The sequence below is a fragment of the Schistocerca nitens genome, chromosome 8 (assembly GCF_023898315.1).
Source record: "Schistocerca nitens isolate TAMUIC-IGC-003100 chromosome 8, iqSchNite1.1, whole genome shotgun sequence".
NCBI lineage: Eukaryota > Metazoa > Arthropoda > Insecta > Orthoptera > Acrididae > Schistocerca > Schistocerca nitens.
Window position 1 is genome coordinate 367,295,470 of NC_064621.1, and position 21,704 is coordinate 367,317,173.

The 21,704-nt window shown below is 44.3% G+C and overlaps 1 protein-coding gene across 1 annotated transcript in view; it reads left to right on the plus strand.

Annotated features, from left to right (window-relative positions):
- Positions 1–9,838: 9,838 nt before the first annotated feature.
- Positions 9,839–21,704, plus strand: part of LOC126198942 (acetylcholinesterase-like) — a 78,716-nt gene continuing 66,850 nt past the window's right edge. Inside the window, exons 1-2 of the mRNA XM_049935586.1 lie at positions 9,839–9,943; positions 19,320–19,454. Of these exons, the coding sequence (XP_049791543.1) occupies positions 9,890–9,943; positions 19,320–19,454 (189 nt within the window). The 5' untranslated portion in view covers positions 9,839–9,889. The remainder of the gene's footprint in view (positions 9,944–19,319; positions 19,455–21,704) is intronic.

Below are 21,704 nucleotides of genomic sequence, written 5' to 3' on the forward strand. Positions count from 1 at the left end.
TCCAATGTATGGTAATTTTAAAGTTTTATGGCAAAGCTCTACAATATAGAGATATTACTTTTAAATCGTGTACTTTACTTGTTGATTAAGTAAATGACATGCACTTGTCCTAGACAGAGTCAACAAATTGCACATTGGTTACAGATGATATGTGATACTACGTACAATACCTTCTGAAGAAGACACTTTTAAAACTGTCGAAACTATGGTCAACGTTGGTAAACCTATATTTTGTAACTGGGTGACTGTAATCCATTGAAGTATGTGTTTATGTTAGTAAATTAAAATACTGCCAATTGATCCCGTGTAAATTGCTTGGGGTCTGTATGATCCCAGTAGCATTCAGTGAAAAAAAATGGTAGTAGGAGGTAGTACGAGTCTTGTCAACTCATATTTCTCAGTTATTTCAAATTCGCTAGAACAAATAGCCCCCAAACGGTACTATCGTCATCAAATGGCTACAGGGGGAAGCGGCTTCAGACTTTCCCGCACAGTGTTGGTACTGTTAGCGCAAGTGGTACCAACTTTCGCTGCCGGCAGAAAAGAGGCGCAGTCAGCGGCAGGAGGAGGCCGAGCAGGGACGACAAAAGCAGAGCGCAATCCGGCCGCGACAATGCGCCCATCCAATCTGTTAATTGCGTTCCCCACTGACGCACTTCCCGGCAATTAATCAGCTGAACCCTAAAACTGTTAAGTGGATTTCCTGCGGTCACAAGGAAGGGATTGGGGACGGCCTGCAAATGAAACGGGGAAATTGCATGGGTCGCGAAATGCCGGCCTGCGGGAACGAGTGGAAATGCTCAATTTGTGACGTCACCGTGTGGCTTGCCGTGGGCTAGCGGCTGCTTTTACTTTCGTATTACAGAGTGCTTTATCGTCCGCAGAAACCTACCAAACCAGTACACTTTTAATATCACGTCTCCTAACGCGATATTAATACCACTATAGTTGGTCTGCCTGCTACGTAATTATTTGTGGACAATCGAAAGGAAACTAAGAGAATTAAGAATTAAAATAAAATAAAACGTATGTCACGTACGGTATCTTATTAGCTGTATTATTTTCATCTCTAATTTCGCTGACATACACTGACGATACATTTGGCATTGCGTTCAATTATAACATTAGACAAACCTGCGGAAACTGATACCTAATACAGTCTGGTGAGTGCATTATCACGACAATGCTCTACAAGTATACATACAAACTACGTCCTGCAGTAATTCAGTACTATAGTACTATAGAGATTTGCAGGACAACGCTATCACCAAGAGGATGCTAGTGATATGGTAGAAAGTGGGTGAGGTTAGTGGTAAGGTGCTGGGCACATTAAACACCTAACGTAATTTAACATCCTTTATTAAAACATTAATTGAAGTACACTAGACCCAAAGCAATGCAGAATTAATCAAGATAGAAAATTTAAAACAATTCCTATATAGCCTGTATCAATATTGAAATCTTGGAAGCAATTATTACACAACTCATTACTCAAAAGAGTAATTACATTATTAAAGTATAGATTCAAGAAAATAATTTTTCTATAACATTCACTGTCATATAACTCTGCCTCTCGATCGATTGCGGTTCAACAAATTTTAAATTTAATACCATGACAATTAATCTAACTCAGATTCAAGCCGGTGAAAATAGCAAGTTTGCGTAACGCTGTTACACCGCTGGTCCCACGGCTCGCATTGAAGATATGCCAGTAATAAAATAAAAAAAAATTAAGTTATTCAGTTAAGAGGTAATAAAGTTCCAGACAAGTATAGCTTAATGACTGATTATTTACTTCACATAAAGGGCCTTCTGGCCGTTATTGTAAATGCATTAGTCACACGTCGCCTCAGCTGTTTACACTCACCTCGTGCCTCCGATCCAACTCCAATTGTCGTCTCTCGGCCTAGACAGCCGAGCTTAAAATCTTATTTTTCCCCCAACTGTAATGATCCCTTCGACCGGCGATCCATCGCAGATATTCCAGCCTGCCGGAAGAAAGAAATTCCAGGAGAAATAACCATTGTTAAAACAAATACTGAATTTGCTTACTTAATGTAAATTCTAAACATGACTGAACCTTAAAGGTGGCGCTACTCACTTCAAGCATTAATGCAGTAGACAGGTAGCAGTGCGTAATAGTGATTTACAATAACGACCAAAGGGCCCTGCATGTGAAGTAAATAATCAATCAGTAAGTTATACTTATTAACACTATTTGAGGGAAACAGTACAGAATTTTAATTTTTGGAGGCAACAACTAAACGAGGATCATATCACTGATTACGTTAAAGAGAGGAAATTTTCAGTCACGTAACCCCTTATTCACAGTAACGGCCAACTGCGAGTTTTAGGTTTGAGACAAGCGGGTGACCCACTATCGTAAGTAACAACAGGACCGGTTACAACTATAAAGTAATAGACCACAGTTAATGACGTGGTCAGTATGATTTCAGTAGACAAATGCGCTAACACAAGACCAAGAATTTCGAGAAGCTATTTACAACGAAATAAATCTCGGGTGAACAGCCTGGTATGAGTGTGCATAGGATACAATATTTCGGCAATCGACCACGCTGCCATCATCAGGTGCGCCTGGAGAAATTGAAGAATCACAAGCTATTTACAGCCAACCTTTGAAATGAATGGAGGACAATAGTATGTGAATAAGTCAGATGGTGGAAAACGTGCCTCAGTGGAAGCAAGTAATAGGGAAGAAAGAAAACACATTAAATAATAACAATAATAATCGATGGCGCCTACATATAAAAACACAGTCCCTGAGGGTCAGGCCGTATGAGGTAGCAGCGTGGTCTGAGGCGACTTGTCACGGTACGTGCGGCTCCCCCCGTCGGAGGTTTGAGTCCTCCCTCGGGCATGGGTGTGTGTGTTGTCGTTAGCGTAAGTTAGTTTAAATTAGATTATGTAGTGTGTAGGCTTAGGGACCGATGACCTCAGCAGTTTGGTCCCATAAGAGCTTACCACAAATTTCCAATTTCCTGAGGGTGACACAGTGTAGTCACGTAAATCAGCTAATAATTTACATTAAAACGTACCTAAAGACTGCCCTAAACATGTTGTTGTGGTCTTCAGCCCAAAGGCTGGTTTGATGTAGCTCTCCATGCTACTCTGTTCTGTGCAAGCCTCTCCATCTTCGAGTAACTACTGCAAATTACTTCCTTCGGAATCTGCTTACCGTATCTATCTCTTGTTCTCCCTCTACGTTTTTGCCCTCCACGCTTTCCTCCAGTACTAAATTGGTGATACCCTGATGTCTCAGAACGTGTCCGAGCAACTGATCCCCTCTTTTAGTGCCCGCAGCTCGTGGTCGTGCGGTAGCGTTCTCGCTTCCCACGCCCGGGTTCCCGGGTTCGATTCCCGGCGGGGTCAGGGATTTTCTCTGCCTCGTGATGGCTGGGTGTTGTGTGCTGTCCTTAGGTTAGTTAGGTTTAAGTAGTTCTAAGTTCTAGGGGACTGATGACCATAGATGTTAAGTCCCATAGTGCTCAGAGCCATTTGAGCCAGCCCTCTTTTAGTCAAGTTGTGCCACAAATTCCTCATCTGACGAATCCTATTCCGTACCGCCTCATTAGTTACATGATCTACCCATCTGATCTTCAGCATTATTCTGTAGAACCGCGTTTCAAACTGTTTGTCGTCTATGATTCACTTCCATACATGGTTAAACTCCATAAAAATACTTTCAGAAAAGACTTCCTGACACTTAAATCTATACTCGATGTCAACAAATTTCTCTTCTTCAGAAACACTTTTCTTGCCATCTCCAGTCTACATTTTGTATCCCTCCTACATCGACCATAATCAGTTATTTTGCTGCCCCAAATAACAAAACTCATATACTACTTTAGGTGTCTCATTTCCTAATCGAATTCCCTCAGCATCAACTGATTTAATTCTGACTACATTCTATAATCCTCGCTTTGCTATTATTGATGTTCATCTTACATCCTTCTTTCAAGACGCTGTCCATTGCATTCAACTGCTCTTCCAAGTCTTTTGCTGTCTCTGACAGAATTACAATGTCATCGGCAGACTTCAAGGTTATTATTTCTTTTCCCTGCATTTTAATTCTTACTTTAAATTTTTCTTTGGTTTCCATTACTGCTTGGCCAATGTACGGATTGAATAACATCGGGGATAGGCTACAGTCCTGTCTCACTCCCTTTTTCAACCACTGCTTGCCTTTCATGCTCCTCGACTCTTATAACTGCCTTCTGGTTTCTGTACAAACTGTAAATAGCCTTTCTCTCGCTGTATTTTATCCCTGCCACCTTCAGAACTTTGAAAGAGAGTTTTCCAATCAATATTGTCAAAAGCTTTCTCTAAGTCTACAAATGCTGTAAAAATGTGTGTGCCTTTTCTCAACGTATCTTCTAAGATAAGTCGTAGAGTTAGTATCGTCTCGCGTGTTCCTACATTTCTCCGGAACCCAAACTGATCTTCCCCGAGGTCGGCTTCTATCAGTGATTCGAACGGGACTGCCTTCCACGATCAATGCTCTTACAGGTCACCTTAGTTTCTAGTCGTCACTAGTATCCCCCTCCTGCTTTCCAAACCGCACAGAAGGATTCTAGCATAATCTCCTCGTCTATTTCTCTTGGAAGGAAGAGTAAGACGGAGAATGATATTACTCATGAAGCGCAAGGGTCTGGCTTCGAGCCTCGGTACGGCGTACTGTTTCGATCCGTCTGGAAATTTATTTCCAGTATTTTCTGTCTCTTCCTCTCTGTGAGTTGCGTTCGTTAACAGCGAGAAACTCACTTATATTCATTCTTCTTTTAATATTTTTGTACATACAGTGTACAGTATCTGCAACGTGAAGATGCGTCACCTTTTTGAGACTTTACTGACATCTTGAAAATAGCTGTCTCGAGCACATTCTTCTTTCGCGTGAGTGTTTAGCCTTATAGTAATGTTACTAGGGAATGGAGGAATCTGTCGGTAGAGTCTTCGTGGCGCCATCAGACGGACAGTCAAGTTCTAGGCACTGGCAGAATGGACGGAAACTGGTGTGTACCTCTCACGGAATTGATTAGTCGATGAGTAGCGGTGGACAGCCGTTACCAGCATTGGTGAACAAGTAAACTGCTCGCCGCTCTGTGCATGCTATTTCAATTCTTCAAGGTTTCAACCACATTTATGGATATGTTAACAGACTCAAAAACGGTTCAAACGGCTCTGAGCACTATGGGACTCAACTGCTGTGGTCATAAGTCCCCTAGAACTTAGAACTACTTAAACCTACCTAACCTAAGGACAGCACACAACACCCAGCCATCACGAGGCAGAGAAAATCCCTGACCCCGCCGGGAATCGAACCCGGGAACCCGGACGTGGGAAGCGAGAACGCTACCGCACGACCACGAGATGCGGGCTAACAGACTCAACATTTACATTCTAGGTAGTCGGCGCCCAAGCTTGTATCGAGAGCATCATCATTGGTTGCCGTCTGCAGTAATCGCTTATTGTTTTGTAACGTATATAACCCGTTGCAGGTAAATCTGCGTATTACTACTTAGGTTTCAAATTAATTACATTTGCCTTTCATGTCATGATTTTGTACGTCGAGGCCACTCTCTACAGATGTGGGTGTTTCTTTTCGTGTCATCAGTCTTCTGACTGGTTAGTGCGGACCGCCACGAACTCCTCTCTTGCGCCAACGTCTTCATCTCAGAGTAGTACTTGTAACCTACTTCCTCAGTTACCTGCTGTAAGTATTCCAATCTCAGTCTTCCTCTACAATTTTTACCCTCTACAGCTTCATCTTATACTATGGAAGTCATTCCGTGATGTAATAAAAGATGTCCTACCATCTTGACCCTTCCTCCTGTCTGTGTTTTACATATACACTCCTGGAAATGGAAAAAAGAACACATTGACACCGGTGTGTCAGACCCACCATACTTGCTCCGGACACTGCGAGAGGGCTGTACAAGCAATGATCACACGCACGGCACAGCGGACACACCAGGAACCGCGATGTTGGCCGTCGAATGGCGCTAGCTGCGCAGCATTTGTGCACCGCCGCCGTCAGTGTCAGCCAGTTTGCCGTGGCATACGGAGCTCCATCGCAGTCTTTAACACTGGTAGCATGCCGCGACAGCGTGGACGTGAACCGTATGTGCAGTTGACGGACTTTGAGCGAGGGCGTATAGTGGGCATGCGGGAGGCCGGGTGGACGTACCGCCGAATTGCTCAACACGTGGGGCGTGAGGTCTCCACAGTACATCGATGTTGTCGCCAGTGGTCGGCGGAAGGTGCACGTGCCCGTCGACCTGGGACCGGACCGCAGCGACGCACGGATGCACGCCAAGACCGTAGGATCCTACGCAGTGCCGTAGGGGACCGCACCGCCACTTCCCAGCAAATTAGGGACACTGTTGCTCCTGGGGTATCGGCGAGGACCATTCGCAACCGTCTCCATGAAGCTGGGCTACGGTCCCGCACACCGTTAGGCCGTCTTCCGCTCACGCCCCAACATCGTGCAGCCCGCCTCCAGTGGTGTCGCGACAGGCGTGAATGGAGGGACGAATGGAGACGTGTCGTCTTCAGCGATGAGAGTCGCTTCTGCCTTGGTGCCAATGATGGTCGTATGCGTGTTTGGCGCCGTGCAGGTGAGCGCCACACTCAGGACTGCATACGACCGAGGCACACAGGGCCAACACCCGGCATCATGGTGTGGGGAGCGATCTCCTACACTGGCCGTACACCACTGGTGATCGTCGAGGGGACACTGAATAGTGCACGGTACATCCAAACCGTCATCGAACCCATCGTTCTACCATTCCTAGACCGGCAAGGGAACTTGCTGTTCCAACAGGACAATGCACGTCCGCATGTATCCCGTGCCACCCAACGTGCTCTAGAAGGTGTAAGTCAACTACCCTGGCCAGCAAGATCTCCAGATCTGTCCCCCATTGCGCATGTTTGGGACTGGATGAAGCGTCGTCTCACGCGGTCTGCACGTCCAGCACGAACGCTGGTCCAACTGAGGCGCCAGGTGGAAATGGCATGGCAAGCCGTTCCACAGGACTACATCCAGCATCTCTACGATCGTCTCCATGGGAGAATAGCAGCCTGCATTGCTGCGAAAGGTGGATATACACTGTACTAGTGCCGACATTGTGCATGCTCTGTTGCCTGTGTCTATGTGCCTGTGGTTCTGTCAGTGTGATCATGTGATGTATCTGACCCCAGGAATGTGTCAATAAAGTTTCCCCTTCCTGGGACAATGAATTCACGGTGTTCTTATTTCAATTTCCAGGAGTGTATTCCTCTCCTCTCCAGAGAACCTCCTCGTTGCATACCTTACGAGGCCACCTGTCCGCGCCGGGTAGCTGAGTGGAGAACCGCCATGGTAGTTCAGCGTGTTCGGTCAGAGAGCTGCGTGTTCTCTCTAATTAAAAAAACTGAGTCAAGGAATCAACGATCAACTTGAACGGAAGTCTTGAGACGTCCGCCCGACCAAACCCAACGAACTATATCGATGAAAAATATTGGTCAGCGCGAAAGAATGTCAATCGAATGTTAATCCTAAGGGCCCGGGTTCGATTCCCGGCAGGGTCAGAGATTTTTCTCTGCTCAGGGACTGGGTGTTGTGTTGTCCTAATGACCATCATTTCATCCCTACCTACGTGCAGGTCATAGATGTGGCGTCAAATTGAAAGACTTTCACCCGGCGAACGGTCTTCCCGACGGGAGGCCCTAGTCACACGATATTCATATTTTTTCATCAGGCCACCTAATTTTCAACACTCCTCTGTACACCACATCTCAACTGTGGATACAAAAGAATAATAAGTAGCCCATCCGGAATTCCCTGGAATGGCCTGTACTAGCGATACTGTGTACTCACAGCAAAATTCCTAGATACAATCTGAACATGGCCTTCCCCATCAAAGAAGTGGTGGGGAGTGGAGTGAGCAGAGGGGAGAGGCGGCAAGTAAAGTAGATTTTAAAATTTCGCAACTATCGGGCCATATCAGAAACCTGATTTACTTTGATTTCGATTACACTATTTTACTGTTGATGTTGATATGGGGTTTTCACAGGTTGCCTTCTAAAGTATGGAAAATGATAAACTTGAGTGATGTTAAAAGCTCTTGGAAAGATGTTACTGAGCCGAACAACAAGAGCTGATTCCTCTTATCTGCAACGTACAGCTCAGGCCTGTGTTGCTAAGGTTACGTTGGGGATTTACGTGCTATGAAATCGAACACCCTGTTCCTCCGCTTTCGTCCTTCACAAGTTGCTGAGAGATCTGTTCGATGAACACAGCGTAGACAGCGGAGTACTAACCTGGTCACTGTTGTCAGCCAAACTATTTTATTGACGAAAATGAAGATGTATCGTCGAGTATAAGGCCATTAGAGACGGTCAGTCCTACTGAGCTGCTGCTGTTGTGGTCCTCAGGCCGAAGGTTGGTTTGATGCAGTTCTCCAGGCTAATCTATACTGTCGAAGACTCTTCATTTCTGCTGCTTTCGCATTCATTATTATCCCTACTTTTCATTACACCTTCATGGTTTTGTGTTAATAATCCTGTACTCACCCGAATAGAAGTTCTGTTCCTCCTGCCAGCGTACGGCACCAACTGCCACTGTAACTAAGTTCAACCTATCAATTTGTATCTATACACTGCTTGACAATCGCTAAGGAACAGAGACATTGATAGGCAGGAATAATCACAGGCAATCATGGGCGACGTGAGACGAAGTACTTACGTGAAAGAGTTGGAGCGGTGTGTTTAACGAAAAATGGTACAAATTCCACCACATAGGAAAACAGGATAACAGACATGAGTAACGTTCCGCATTCGGGAGGACGACGGTTCAATCCCGCGTCCGGCCATCCTGATTTAGGTCTTCCGTGATTTCCCTAAATCGCTACAGGCAAATGCCAGGATGGTTCCTTTGAAAGGGCACGGCCGACTTCCTTCCCCATCCTTCCCTAATCCGATGAGACCGATGACCTCGCTGTCTGGTCTCCTTCCTCTAACAACGCAACCCCCCATGAATAACGTTCACATTTGACGCAGGTCAGACTGCCAACATAAATGAAATGATAGTTAAATAAAGACCCTAAGCAGTCGACTGGGGCTGAAAATGTGTGCCCCGACCGGGACTCGAACCCGGGATCTCCTGCTTATATGGCAGACGCTCTATCCATTTTTTTTTTTTTTATCTGAGCCACCTAGGGCACAGAGAATAGTGTGACTTATCCCTTGCACGATCCCCATGAGACCCACATCCACAACTTAATGTCCACACACTACACACTACATTCGTAGAGCCCCTGCCCATTACACTCTTTACTCGCGGTTGACAATCTTACCGAGTCCCGTTAGAGTTCGGGCAATACGAGTGCATCCGCACAGAAGAAGAAGGTCAATGGCCGGTTAGCCTTAACTGTATGAAGATGGTAGCTGTTCTTTCGGAGAGGGGGACACGTTACACACTGTCCGAAAGAACAGATAGGTGTGTAATGATGGCAGGGAGAGATTGCCTTAGAGGTGTCCAGCACCAGAACCCGTTTCACGAACTCACAAACTCGATCTACCGTAACGACAGTGGCAACTCGGCCTCCCCAGCAGTAGCGAGGTTGCCTTTGCAAAACTGGCGACGAGGGTTTCCCAAAGCTACAGTTGTAGATTGCAGCTTAATGTCGCTAAGGGCATCAACTTACCTCAGGGTAATTCGACCTTGACAACAGCCTTTATCAGTACTGTCAGTAGATACGGCGTAGAGTGCTTTGAGTACTCCACTGATAAAACCGGCTCATGGGCTATAACTTCTTCAGACGTTATAATTCCGACCATGACTGTTTCTGTTCAGTCTGACTTGTGACACTGCCAACACAATATTACTAGGATGATCTCGTCTTTAGTAGCACTGGTGTGCGTGGCCACTATTTCGTCCTCACTGGTGAGCGCCTTTTTCTCTCCTATTACTTCCACTCTTTATTAGATGACTCTTACCACATGTTACGCTACTCTCAGGACACTGACGTCAGAAAAATTTCGGGCTTACAAGTATTCGTAAAGGCAGACTTTTCTTTAAATGAAGAAATGAGGGGTACTTTAGGTAGTTCAGACATACAAATTTCACATGAGTGTGCTTAATATTTCATGTAACAGGTCCATTTTATGCGATTAAAATCGTTGTTTTCCCATATTTGGCTAGCGTAACTGCCTTTTGATGTTTTGCTTTGTGTGGTGTTGCCAACAGTCGAATGTTATTGCCAAAGATCGAAGTTATTGCAAACTATTCAATGTATCCAGAATGAGATTTTCACTCTGCAGCGGAGTGTGCGCTGATATGAAACTTCCTGGCAGATTAAAACTGTGTGCCCGACCGAGACTCGAACTCGGGACCTTTGCCTTTCGCGGGCAAGTGCTCTACCATCCGAGCTACCGAAGCACGACTCACGCCGGGTACTCACAGCTTTACTTCTGCCAGTATCTCGTCTCCTACCTTCCAGACTTTACATATATGTGTGTGTGTGTGTGTGTGTGAGTGTGTGTGTGTGTGAGCGTAATCGTATTTGTTTTAATATGATTACGTGATGGTATATGTAGTTTTTTCAGTGTATGTGTGTGTGTGTGTGTGTGTGTGTGAACAGTTCTTATTCACGTGCCAGAATGTATTTAATTTCTATGTATTGGTTTAACCTGCTGTTGTTGCAGTGTTTCAAATCTTTTTCCAAACGAGTTTCTTTCTTTTTTTCTTGTAGTTCTGACACTGTCAGATTTAGAGGGAAACGTGGGTAAAATGTGTGTTGATGTTCTTATGGTTTCATATTACTTCTGCAAATGTATGTCTGTGCCTTTTTTATTGTTAGTTACATTATTTTTTGTTTAAGCTTATTTTGTAAATGTTTCACTGCCGTGTATGTGTTGTCTTCGGTTTTTTCTGTCAGTGCCATGCGGAGTGCGGGGTTTCCTATGTGCTGTGTTAACTCTAAATGTGTCTCAGTTGTTTTAACGTGTAATTAGACATTCCAAAAACAAAAATTATCAACGTACCGTAGTATTGTACGCAACTGAGTACGACAGGACTTCAAAGGTTGCAGATATTCGCTCAGAATTAATAAGTAAACACTCTGTTGATTACACTGAAGTTGTAACATACTTTATATATTACAACCAACAATCAACAAATAAGGTTAATTAATTAGTAGTGTGGCTGTAGTCGGTAGTTGGTCCACAACAGAACTACCTTTACTATCTTTGACATTCTTATCTTAACGATTTTAGAACGTATTTTGAGCTTGCACATAATGAGATATCTCGGACAATAGGACCTTTTCCGCAAACATCGGCCATCTGCATTTCTCACAAGACATTCCGAATCCATTGATCGAGATAGTCATGTGAATACAGTAATTCTTGACTTTCGAACGGCATTTGACGCAGTATATCACCAATGTTTACTGACGAAAATACAATCACATGGGACATCAAAAGCAACCTGAGATTGGATTGAGGATTTCTTGTTAGGGGGAAAGCAACATCTCATCGATGGCAGAGAGTCATCATTAGATGTATAAGTAACTTCGGGCGTACCCAGGAGAGTATATTGGGACCCTTGCTCTTCATGTTCTGTATTAATGGCATGGCAAACAATATTAGTAATAACTTTAAACTTTTTGCAGACGATGGAATTATCTATAATGGCGTACAGTCAGAAAAAAGATGCACAAATATTTATTCAGAGCTTGATAAGATTTAAAAGTGTTGTAAAGATTAGGAACTTGATTTAAATCTTCAGAAATGTAAATTCGTGCAGTTTACAAAACGCTAAAACGAAGCAACTTGTGACTACAGTGTAAACGAATCACTATTGGAAGCAGTCACCTGATACAGTTACCTCGTTGTAACAGTTTTAGGGATTTTAAATGCCGGCCTAAGTGGCCTTGCGGTTCTAGGCGCTGCAGTCTGGAACCGCGAGACCACTACGGTCGCAGGTTCGAATCCTGCCTCGGGCATGGATGTATGTGATGTCCTTAGGTTGGTTAGGTTTAAGTAGTTCTAAGTTCTAGGGGACTAATGACCTCAGCAGTTGATTCCCATAATGATCAGAGCCATTTGAACCATTTTTTTAGGGATTTTAAATTGAACGATCGCATAAGTACAGTCGTAGATAATGCACATGGTTGGTTAGTTGCTAGGGTACTGAGATAAAGCAATGAACCTACAAAGGAGATTGCTTAAAAAACACCGGCAAGAGCCAATATAATGTATTACTCAAGTGTACGAGACCCGTACCAAATAAGACTAACGGGAGATTTTGAAAGTGTACAAAGAAGGACAGAATGAAATGTTACAGGTCTGTTTGACCCACGACAGAGTGTCAGTGGAACGTTAAAAGCTGTGAACTGGCAGACGCTTGAAGACGGGCGCCAACAATACCGCGAAATCCTTTCTCCAAAGTTTGTAAAAACAGTATTGAGAAATCTACAGATCCCTAAGCATCGCTCTCGAAGGAACCGCGAAGACAAGATTAGACGCAATTAAACCATCATTCTTTCCACGATCCACATGCGAATGGATAGGGAAGCAACCTCTCTACGTGGTCCAGTGGGAAGTGCCCTCAACTGTGCTCTTCATATTGGTTTGCTGGGTATAGATGATGGTGCAGATTTAGTTGGTAATATTGGGCCAATTTCAGTAGTTCTTCGCTCAGTCGTGTTTTTGTCCAGACGTTTAGTTTCTGAGTGAAACCGAGGCGTAATGCAGAACGGTGGTAAGAATGGGATGGAGACATGTACGAACGTGAAATTTTATTTTAAAGTTGGGAAGGCAATGTCGCAACATGATGCGCCAGGTATATGGAAACAATTATTTGTTGAAAAAGTATGTGGACGAATGATACAAATACTTCCTCACGGCTGGAACTGAGTGGAAAACTCGCATCGGCGAGGCAGCCTTTTGACGCGCACCTTAAACAGGACGGCATACGAAAATTCGTCAACTCTTGACCGAAAATCATCGACGAATATTTCGAATTTTGGCATAATTTACAGGAATGCCGTACGGGATGCTTATACAACCGCCGTGGGAACACTGGATAACCGTTACTGTGTTCGCTGTTGTTGCATACAGACTGACTCAAAGACAGGAGCAAGCCAGGATAAGACGGACAGTGACACCATTTCTCCGGATCCCCCACGCAACGTCACAGGCAAGCAGTCGTAGTTCCTGAAGCACGACCTGATATCGACAAGTGAAACTGTCGGGTGATGTGGTCCTGTATACCGAAAAACATTGGAGATTTTAGAGGGTTTCAGGAGAAAACTAAACTGCGAATGGAAACCTGTGCATGAAACCGTCATTCATCAAGGCAACAGGGCGTCAAATTCATAGGAGAAAAGGTCTGTCTACGCAGCAGCTCGCACTATCTTCTCCACCGGCGATCGTGGCAATTAGCCCCGATCATTACCGTCAGCGTACAAAGTCACGTTTGCTGCCGGAGGGGTGGCCTAGTTGCAGGCACAGAAACCTAAAAGTTAAACGCTCTGTAGCGTCACTGAGTTCCTGTCCTCAATTTGTTCCGCAAGACACCTTCTATAACCTCTCGAAGTTAGTCGCGACATTTGTGGGACACCCTGTATAAAGAATACCTGCCAGTAGGGATGTCTTTTAATGCGGCCACCTAGTAGAAGATCATCTATAAGGTCCTGAAAATTAGACATATGCATGGAGAATACTTCGCAAATGATTCGTGTTGTCTTCTGCACGACAATGCACAGCATCATACCACCGTATCTCTGCAGCTGTTACGGCAGGGAGGTGGGTTGTTCATCGTCTTATTATTAACCAAATGTTTCTCCTGCCCTTCATTTCCGTTATCCTCTCATGGTAAACGCTTAGTAGGAACAACATTTATCGCAAAATTATTGATATTCAACCTAGTGGGAACGCTGAACTCAGTCGAATCCGTCTGCATGTATTGTCAGAAATGTATATCCAGGAGAGGAAATAGTTTTGAACATTAATAATACACTATCTGATCAAAAGTGTTTAGACAGCTGTATGCAATCAGCTAGTGGCCACACTAGATCTCAGGAGAGGCGAATCTGCCGGTGTAAATGGAGGCTGGAAATACGGTGTTGTCAGTAGAGGAACAGTAACAGCAGAACTGGTCTGTCAGTAGGCTTTAAGGTCTTCTAACTCCGACTGTTCGTTGAGTAATAGATCTATCAGGGAAATTTCAACTCTTCTAAAACTGCATGTGTCGCTGGTTAGTGATGCGACTGTGAAATGAAAATGCAGAGGAACAATCACACATAAATCAACACCAGATAGACTCCATGATAGGGATTGTCAAGCATTGCGGAGTGTGATTGTAAAAAATCACATGAAATCAGTGGAAGAGATCATCTGTGAGTTCCAAATTACCACCATCAGAACAGCTAACACAATGACTGCACGTAGAGAGTTAAAAAGAATGGGGACAATGGTCGACTACCTTCTCACAAGTCATACATTTTTGTAGTCAGTGTTAAGAGACGCTTGAGTTGCTGTAAAGAGCGAGGCCTATGGACGACGGATAACAGGAAACGAGTGATTTGGAGTGATGCCACACTATATTCTGTGCCACTCCCACAGAAGGGTTTGGGTTTGGTGAATGCTTGCCTTCATCTGAGTGCCAACATTGAGGTACAGAGCAGGTGGTGTTTTGATATTGGTGTCTTTTCATGGTTAGGGGGTGGGCCCCTTATTACATTTAAGGAAACACTAAAATTGAAAGGATACGAACAGACTTTACAGCATTATACACTTCATAAGTTACAGGAACTGTTCGGAGACGGTGACTGTTGGTATCAGCATTCCATGAAGCAGGATCTGTGAGGCGATGATTTGTTGAAAGTAACATTCCTTTAATGTACTGGACTCCTGAACCAAATAGAACACCTTTGGAATGTATTAAAACATCGACTTCGCTCCAGACCACAGCGTCCAACATAGCCACTTTTTCTGGTGTTGGTTCATGAGGAATAATGGGCTGCCATTCCTCCACGGACATTCAGAAACATCACTGAAGCAGTCCCCAGTGGAGGTCAAGCTGCCATAGAGGCAAAGAGTGGACACATTTCATAGTAATGTCCACTAATATGCAAATAAAGTAAAGTCGTGTGGCATGAATTGTTGGGAGACCCGAAAGTGGATGTTCAGCCGCCTGATTGAAAAGGTTTTCACGCTCACAGGCACCTCTCCGTCTCGAAGTATGAGATCTGGGGGGGATGTACGTGTTAAGTGTAGATGACTGGGTTAGTGTGTGAATAGTGAATACCGTCAAACCTCTTTGCGTGGGGACGCCAGATGAAAGCTGATGTCGTCAAGCCCTGAATGAAAATTGCGCAACGGATAACTGGGGAGGGGAGCTTGAGAGCGCTACCTAGAGAGCGTGCCCTGTCTGTACGGTACTAGGCAAGGGGCTGGAGGGCTCACACGCTGATGTGTGGCTCCCTGCATTCTGTATCTTTTATTTTAAATGAATTCCTTTAACTTGACTCCTTTGTGATTTTTAGGGTATGTTAATGATTGATGACAACTGATTATTTATTTAAACATTATCACTCGACTTTACAGCGATTGCAGCAATTGATCCAGTTTACAGATATTACAATTTTACAAATTATAGCACGGGTATATTATATATTAATCTGCACGCACATTTCTACGGGCAAGACGGACCTGCGTTGCCAAATGTATACCACCAAAGTCTCCCAATATTTTACATGGGACATCCACTATGTGAGGAGGATAACGGGCAAACTGGGGACCAGATACGTTAACACAGGGGGTCAAATTTGCGAAATTAAACGAGAACATTTATTTCTTTACACAATCCGAAGCTTGAAATAAAAGAATTAGTGCAAATATTCAAATACCTCTCTTCCACGCGGGAACATCGGAACAGACGCACTGAGGGCCCGTCTGCTCACTTACCCGTCTTCTGTAACACTCCCAGAATATCGCGGGCACCCGGAGGTCTTTCTGGACCCCGGTGGAAGGGTTGGTCGAAACACTTGGCCGTGACCAACCTCTCCACCCCAAATCTTGTGACACTGGAACGTCTTTGACTTTGCCAGTGCTGTCACCCTGATCCCCTACCCAGGAGTAAGGTTGGCACTACTATACTACAGAACTACTTCCCAACTAAGATTTGGCCACGCTTTATGGAAAGGTGTGAGGAGGATTAGGAAAGCTCATCTGCAGATTCACATTCACGTACAAGAAATGCATAATACACGACACATATAAATATGTATTATGAAGCCTGACACATTTCTTTCCACCCGTCCACATGGGTTCTGTTGCACCCGCGGCCGGCCACATCGTGCAATATGGAGCGGAAACTACTGTACCGTTTCAATAGTACAGTGTGAGGTTCGTGTTGGTGGTGACGGGAGAGGGGCAAAGCCAGTGATGGCGCGCACCCCATTTCTCCCTAGGGGTACCAAAGGAGCTGCCGAGCTTAGCGCCCCAATCCGATGGACAGATCACTATCAACATTGTCGCTTGCCCCCCCCCCCCCCCCCCCCCTCTTCATGAAAGGCTGCGAAGAGGTTTGGAATTTAATCCAGGACACTGGCGTGAACATTAATGATCACGGACTTCACGCCACTACCCCTCCTGTTCCCTCTGCCATAAAGGCAAGGGGGGGGAGGGGGGGGGGAATGTTATAGTGCGCTGTGAACCCAGACAGTCACCCATCCAAGTGCTAAAAGCGCCTAGCGGTGCTTGACATATGTGATCTGACGGAACTGGTGTATCCACCTCGACACAGCCGTTAACCAGTAATCAGTGTCCGGATATTTTTGATCAGATAGTTTATGTGGTCCTGCCTAAAAGTACGACCTTGTCTTCGACTACTGCATTAATTATTAGATGTTAAGGACAATAAATAGTTGCACTGGACATCAAAATTGCAATAACTTGAAGGATGTGTGCAACAAAAATTAAAAATTCTTACGAAAATTGCTACATGCACAGATATGCACATCGTTAGCATTTTAGTACAATTGCATAAAGCAGTTATCACGGAATGTACAGTCTGTAAGTAAGGAAAGAATACTTAGCGGATTTCTCATTTAGCAGTTACATTTTGTGGAGGTTTTTGAAAAATTGTGTGGTGTCACCGCCAGACACCACACTTGCTAGGTGGTAGCCTTTAAATCGGCCGCGGTCCGTTAGTATACGTCGGACCCGCGTTTCGCCACTATCAGTGATTGCAGACCGAGCGCCGCCACACGGCAGGTCTAGTCTAGAGACTCCCTAGCACTCGCCCCAGTTGTACAGCCGACTTTGCTAGCGATGGTTCACTGTCTACATACGCTCTCATTTGCAGAGACGACAGTTTAGCATAGCCTTCAGCTACGTCATTTGCTACGACCTAGCAAGGCGCCCTATTCAGTTACTATAATTACTTCAAGAATGTATTCTGAACAGATAATATTGTGAATCATGTACCGTTAAGAGCGACGCTCATCATTAATGGATTAAAGTTAAGTATCAAAGTAATTACGTCCGCTTTCTGAGTTCTCATTCCTTGTCATGTTCCAGACCTCACGTCAGTATAGTTCTTCCCTCTTCACGCCAGCCTGCGTGAGCTAAGACGCGTGCATTTCGGCCTCCGCTCGTAACACGGTGTTGGCTTTTCTGCTAACACAAAAGATTATTTCACACCACGTGTAAGGGGATGAAACGTCTACCAGCAGGTGTTCAAGAGGTGGCCTATTGAGAATGCAGTACTGCGATACTACAGCTCTCGTCGGTTGCAATCCCAAAACTGGCGTGCCAGTATACAACCGATGGTTTTAGGTGAGCCATGCTCAAAGCTATGCAGAATCTCAACGATCACACGCGACTATCGCCAGAAAGGATATACATTTTGTTCACTTGTCCTTACAGGATCGTTCAACCACGTAGCTTACTTGACTCAAGAACTGGGCCTATTTGCAGCAAGACAAGTATTCACTGGGACAATAGGACGCCATCTGGAGCACCACTGTCTGTCAGCTGAGTGACCATTGTTGTGCCTTTCCTGTACGTGGCAGCAAAGAGGGGCGACTCAACAGCAGTGCGCTGAGGCATGGGCGCATTCAGAAATTTATTTGGGGGTAGGAGGGGTGCGAGGACGAGACGTTAAATCTTCATTTTTGAAATAAATTAGCTGATTAGTTTCGTAACTTGTCACACCAGAAGAACGAAATTTTACAGGGACACAGAAAACTTATTATATCCTAGAGAAGGCCGGCCGAAGTGGCCGCGCGGTTCTGGCGCTGCAGTCTGGAACCGCGAGACCGCTACGGTCGCAGGTTCGAATCCTGCCTCGGGCATGGATGTGTGTGATGTCCTTAGGTTAGTTAGGTTTAACTAGTTCTAAGTTCTAGGGGACTAATGACCTCAGCAGTCGAGTCCCATAGTGCTCAGAGCCATTTTTTTATCCTAGAGAAATTATTGTTAGTCACTCGCAGGAAATCAGTTCTGGAAATCTATGATACCGTAATTATGTAATAAATAAAAATATTGTATTCCAGATTACACGACGGGAGGGGGGGGGGGGAGACACGTCGACTTCTCAAATATGTTCCGTTTCTGGATTCTGTACATCAGTGGTCACATCCATGTATAGAGGCTCTGAGGAGAACGAATGTTGCCGAATTTCATTCGTCACCACCACAGGAGCCCAGAAGCTGGCGTGATGCTATGGGAAGGTGTTAAGAACACAACGCGATCACCTCTGACTTGCATAGATGGTAATTTGGACAGTGATGGCTACGTTTGTGTTATGGTTGGAGGCTGTGCCCTATATTTAAGGTCTCTGTGATGTAATATTTCAACAAGATAACGCAACACCCTAATTATACCCGTGCTACCCCGACCTACTTCGATACAAAGGATGTTCTACTATAGCTGTGATATGTCTCACCCTTGGAAATATCTGGTCACGGGTTGCCGACATCACTCACCACCCAGTACGATTGAGTGCTCTAACACAGGATTGTGTCTTTCAAGCTCAGATCAATTTTGTGCACTGCTTCGCAGAGCCTTTGTTACTGCCAGAAGTGAAGGTTTGTTGCTAAATTTCGCACTCAGTTTCTCCTCAAATCACCTATAAATTTAGTCACGTATTCTTGATACGCACCATATGTAAAATTTCTTTATTCGCTACGGTAAACTTTCAGAAACTTCAGTGACTGTGGAGAGTAGCGGTAATAATTATTCACGTGGCGGAGATGTCTCCCGTTCTGCAACGGCATCACACCAATCATTCTGTAATTTGCTTCCAGGCTCAAGACGTGTATGTCACCGTGGAGCAGGGCACCCTGAGGGGTGCAGTGGTGAGCAGCGCTCTGGGCACGCAGTACGCGAGCTTCAAGGGAGTGCCGTATGCACGACCACCGACGGGGGAGCTGCGGTTCCAGGTGAGATTACTCACACGGTTAAGCAGCGGCACTAGCTGCGGTGTTCTGACACCTCTTATTGAACCTTGACTGTGTAGTTATTTTTGTTGAGAAGTTGAAATATTTTTATGTAGCAAATTCTAAATTCACTCTTAAAATTTGCATTAGAAAGCTTGGATCCTCCTTGAAGGACAGCCATTCTTTTCGTACGTGAAGCAGGGAAGGCGATGGGTTAAGGGGCAATGTGACTAAGGGTTTGTTTAAGATTCAAGAGTGTTTTCCTTTTTATTTATAGAATATTCTGTTACTACTCGGAGGAACACCTACATATTAAAAGCTGAAATACCCATTGTCAATGTTTCACTGTTAACATTTATTTTACATTTTGTTGCCGCTTTCGGCTTGCTAGACTATTGTAAGACAACTTAAGACTAAACAGACAGTCAGCACAACCATAGGGAGAGCTTCTAGCTGTACAAAGATTGTTATTTCCAAAGATATGTTTAAAGATTTTTTATGCATACTAAAAACACAAAGAAGGGAATTTAAGGAGATGGGACCTGGATAAACTGACTAAACCAGAGGTTGTGCAGAGTTTCAGGGACAGTATAAGGGAACAATTGACAGGAATGGGGGAAAGAAATACAGTAGAAGACGAATGGGTAGCTTTGAGGGATGAAGTAGTGAAGGCAGCAGAGGATCAAGTAGGTAAAAAGACGAGGGCTAGTAGAAATCCTTGGGTAACAGAAGAAAAATTGAATTTAATTGATGAAAGGAGAAAATATAAAAATGCAGTAAATGAAGCAGGCAAAAAGGAATACAAACGTCTCAAAAATGAGATCGACAGGAAGTGCAAAATGGCGAAGCAGGGATGGCTAGAGGACAAATGTAAGGATGTAGAGGCTTATCTCACTAGAGGTAAGATAGATACAGCCTACAGGAAAATTAAAGAGACCTTTGGAGAAAAGAGAGCCACTTGTATGAATATCAACAGCTCAGATGGAAACCCAGTTCTAAGCAAAGAAGGGAAAGCAGAAAGGTGGAAGGAGTATATAGAGGGTCTATACAAGGGCGATGTACTTGAGGACAATGTTATGGAAATGGAAGAGGATGTAGATGAAGATGCAATGGGAGACGCGATACTGCGTGAAGAGTTTGACAGAGCACTGAACGGCCTGAGTCGAAACAAGGCCCCGGGAGTAGACAGCATTGCATTAGAACTACTGACGGCCTTGGGAGAGCCAGTCCTGACAAAACTCTACCATCTGGTGAGCAAGATGTTCGAAACAGGCGAAATACCCTCAGACTTCAAGAAGAATATAATAATTCCAATCCCAAAGAAAGCAGGTGTTGAAAGATGTGAAAATTACCGAACTATCAGTTTAATAAGTCACAGCTGCAAAATACTAATGCGAATTCTTTACAGACGAATGGAAAAACTGGTAGAAGCCGACCTCGGGGAAGATCAGTTTGGATTCCGTAGAAATATGGGAACACGTGAGGCAATACTGACCTTACGACTTATCTTAGAAGAAAGATTAAGGAAAGGCAAACCTACATTTCTAGCATTTGTAGACTTAGAGAAAGCTTTTGACAATGTTGACTGGAATACTCTCTTTAAAATTCTAAAGGTGGCAGGGGTAAAATACAGGGAGCGAAAGGCTATTTACAATTTGTACAGAAACTAGATGGCAGTTATAAGAGTCGACGGACATGAAAGGGAAGCATTGGTTGGGAAGGGAGTGAGACAGGGTTGTAGCCTCTCCCCGATGTTATTCAATCTGTATATTGAGCAAGCAGTAAAGGAAACAAAAGAAAAATTCGGAGTAGGTATTAAAATCCAGGGAGAAGAAATAAAAACTTTGAGGTTCACCGATGACATTGTAATTCTGTCAGAGACAGCAAAGGACTTGGAAGAGCAGTTGAACGGAATGGACAGTGTCTTGAAAGGAGGGAAGATGAACATCAACAAAAGCAAAACGAGGATAATGGAATGTAGTCGAATTAAGTCGGGTGATGCTGAGGGAATTAGATTAGGAAATGAGACACTTAAAGTAGTAAAGGAGTTTTGCTATTTGGGGAGCAAAATAATTGATGATGGTCGAAGTAGAGATGATATAAAATGTAGACTGGCAATGGCAAGGAAAGCGTTTCTGAAGAAGAGAAACTTGTTAACATCGAGTATAGATTTAACTGCCAGGAAGTCGTTTCTGAAAGTATTTGTATGGAGTGTAGCCATGTATGGAAGTGAAACATGGACGATAAATAGTT